The 2,806-nt window shown below is 29.5% G+C and overlaps 1 protein-coding gene across 1 annotated transcript; it reads right to left on the bottom strand.

Annotated features, from left to right (window-relative positions):
- Positions 1-229: 229 nt before the first annotated feature.
- Positions 230-1,071, bottom strand: LOC112705229 (putative germin-like protein 9-2). The gene has a single exon (XM_025756070.2). It carries the CDS (start codon positions 1,069-1,071, stop codon positions 439-441), a length of 633 nt encoding a protein of 210 aa, XP_025611855.1. The 3' UTR covers positions 230-438.
- Between the last annotated feature and the right edge of the window lie 1,735 nt (positions 1,072-2,806).

Genomic DNA, 2,806 nt, shown 5'->3' with positions numbered 1-2,806 from the left:
TAGGGACAACCTTGAGGTTCGATTACAAATTTAGGGACCACTTTAAATATTAACTCTTTTTGTTTTAATTTTCTTTTTTCATTGGATTGAAACTTAAAAGCTAAAAGATGATATTACATAATATATATGTTTTTTAATCTACCTAATGCCAAAAGATGATATCACATAACATGTTTTTTATCTATCTACCTACCTTTCAAATCATATATAATGAATATGAATTAAAATATATGAATTCTTGCATTTTATTTCAGCAGGTCATTCCAAATAGGTTGATCAAACAATCTTTCAACCCTTTTAAAGAACAACACTCTTCTTATTGAACTATAACACAAGGAGAATCAAAGAAAAGAAAAAAAAAAAAAACATTAGAAGTGAAAGGTAACTTGAAGCACAAGTAACAAGAGGCAGAGGAGGCTACAAAATTCCATCCATCATTTAGTTGTAAGGGGTTGATAGAGCTTTCTCCAATAAATGGATGGTGGAAACATTAGTCTTAAAGGACAAAGCCATAACTCTGTCATCAATGGTAGCAGAGGTGTTAAATAAGTTATTGGGAACTAATATAAGGCCAGGACTAGCACTACCCAAAGAAGAAATAGAGAAAGCAGGGTTTTCGGTATCTTCATTTAGTTGAAAGTGGATAAGTCCTTTTGGGAACACAAACATGTCCCCAGTTTGAAGTCTACTAGTGTAAAGTTTGTTATTTGTGTCTACAAATCCAACTAGAAGACTCCCTTGAACAACAAGGAGCAGCTCCGATGCACGAGGGTGCACGTGCGGGGGGCTAACGTCCCCCGGACGGAATCCAAGGAGAATGGTGGACACACTCAGCCCATCCAAGGCTGGGAATTCATCCTTGCTTGCCCTCAAATACTGAAAATATGAGGGCGAACCGGTTTGTCCAACCCATTCGCGCATGCCGGTGAAGGTGAAGAAGCTCCCGTTAATAGGGACACCGGCCGGGGCTATGAAGTCACCAAGGATATCTGGATCACCACATATTGATGTTTGCACCATGGCAAATACACAAACCATCAATGAAACAATTTTGAAGCTAGTGAACAACATTGTTATATATATAACTGGATGATGAAGTGCTTGGTGTGATCAACACTTATTTATAGTGGTTTTGTAATTTTGTTTGTATCCATAGTTTTTCTGTATGATAACAACGACTATGAAGAATTGAAGATTACGAAGTAAAATTCCATTCACAATAATGCGGCTGTTTTTGTTGTGGCATGTGTAGGATTGTTTCCTTATTATAAAATTGTTGAATTTGGATTATGCATGCAATTTAACAGCTCCATTATTGCTTCGATGTGAAGTTTAACTCAAAATCGATACAATTAGGAAATGTTTTACAAAACTTAATGCTTGTTCTTACACGTAATTTTAGAATGTTAACAAGAATTGGTCTGCAGGACCTTACCACTATAAGAGGGAATATCATTTGCTCTGTTCTTTGTTGTTCTCACTATATTATTCCAAACTTTAACTAAAATTATTTTATGAAATGATTGAAATATAATTAATGGACAAAAAATATTTTTAAATTTTATATTTTTAAAAAATCTTTTAAAAAAATATTACTCAAAAGGAATTTTTTTTAACAAGCTCATTGAAACAGTATGCAAGTGCTAGAAATAAATGTCCTAAACACATTTGAGTAATTAGTAATTACATTTAGATTTTACCATATCTACTGGAATTCCATTTTCAAGTCAAAATAAAAAAAGAAAAATGATGTTTGTATTATTTTTGTATATATATTTTTTTATATTTTTATGTGGTATAAAAAATAAATTTGTTATCAATCAATGTTAATAACAAAAGTAAATAATGCGAAAAAAAAAGTATACGAAAAAGATATGTATAAAAAGAAATGAGAAAGTAGGTATACTTAGGTTACCTAGTCATAGCATGCAATCCTCGTCACGAAACCTATGAAGCACCCATATTTTGTTGAGTCGTTCCGTTCGCGTATCGACACATTTTGAACACGACATTTATTGATATTTGTCTGACATATATGTCTGTTGTATTCAACTGTATCTTAATAAAAAATAAAAAAATTTTCGGATACACTTCGACACACCTAAATTTTATCACGTGTTAGCGTGTTCAGCCTTATTCTTAATATATATTCTTAAAATGAGTTTAGAAATAATATATATCATTATTTATTAAAACAAAAAATATTTTAAATACTTTTATATAGTTAAAAGAAGACATTAAAAATAATTAAAAAATTATTTTATATTTTAATACCAATAAAATATTAAAAAAATTTTGTAATTTATCTAAAAAATACTTTATATTTTATATATATATCGTATTTCCGTTGTTTTATAAGATTTTAAAATTGTGTCTCGTATCCGTGTGTATCATAGCACGAAACTAATTAATGCTTGTTTTCATCATTATCATTTATTGTTTTTTCTATCTTCTTTTATATTTCTCTATTTTATTAATTTTTTAGTAGATTGTTAGTTAGAAAAAGTGCGTGTTAATTTTCTAATAAAACTGTTGTGAATAGACAGTGAAATGAGATCGTAATAAATTGATTATTTACTAAAAAAACATATTATAAAGAATTTAACCTAATTCAATTCCAGTATAAAATTTAAAATTAATGCTCACCATGAAAGACAAGATTTTTTTTATTACTATATAATTCGAATATCCAAAGTACAATAAACCATAACATTAGGAGAAAGAAAAGGAAAAATAATAGGAGATAACTTGAAGCACACGTAACACAAAAGCATAAAAGATTATAAAGGATGTCATAAAGTTTCTC

The sequence above is a fragment of the Arachis hypogaea genome, chromosome 8 (assembly GCF_003086295.3).
Source record: "Arachis hypogaea cultivar Tifrunner chromosome 8, arahy.Tifrunner.gnm2.J5K5, whole genome shotgun sequence".
Lineage (NCBI taxonomy): Eukaryota > Viridiplantae > Streptophyta > Magnoliopsida > Fabales > Fabaceae > Arachis > Arachis hypogaea.
The sequence above is the reverse complement of the archived record's forward strand: the minus strand, read 5'-3'. Positions and strand labels throughout refer to the sequence as shown.

Bases quoted from the DNA above. Each gene is read 5' to 3' on its own strand.
- LOC112705229 (XM_025756070.2), bottom strand. From the start codon at position 1,071: ATGTTGTTCACTAGCTTCAAAATTGTTTCATTGATGGTTTGTGTATTT.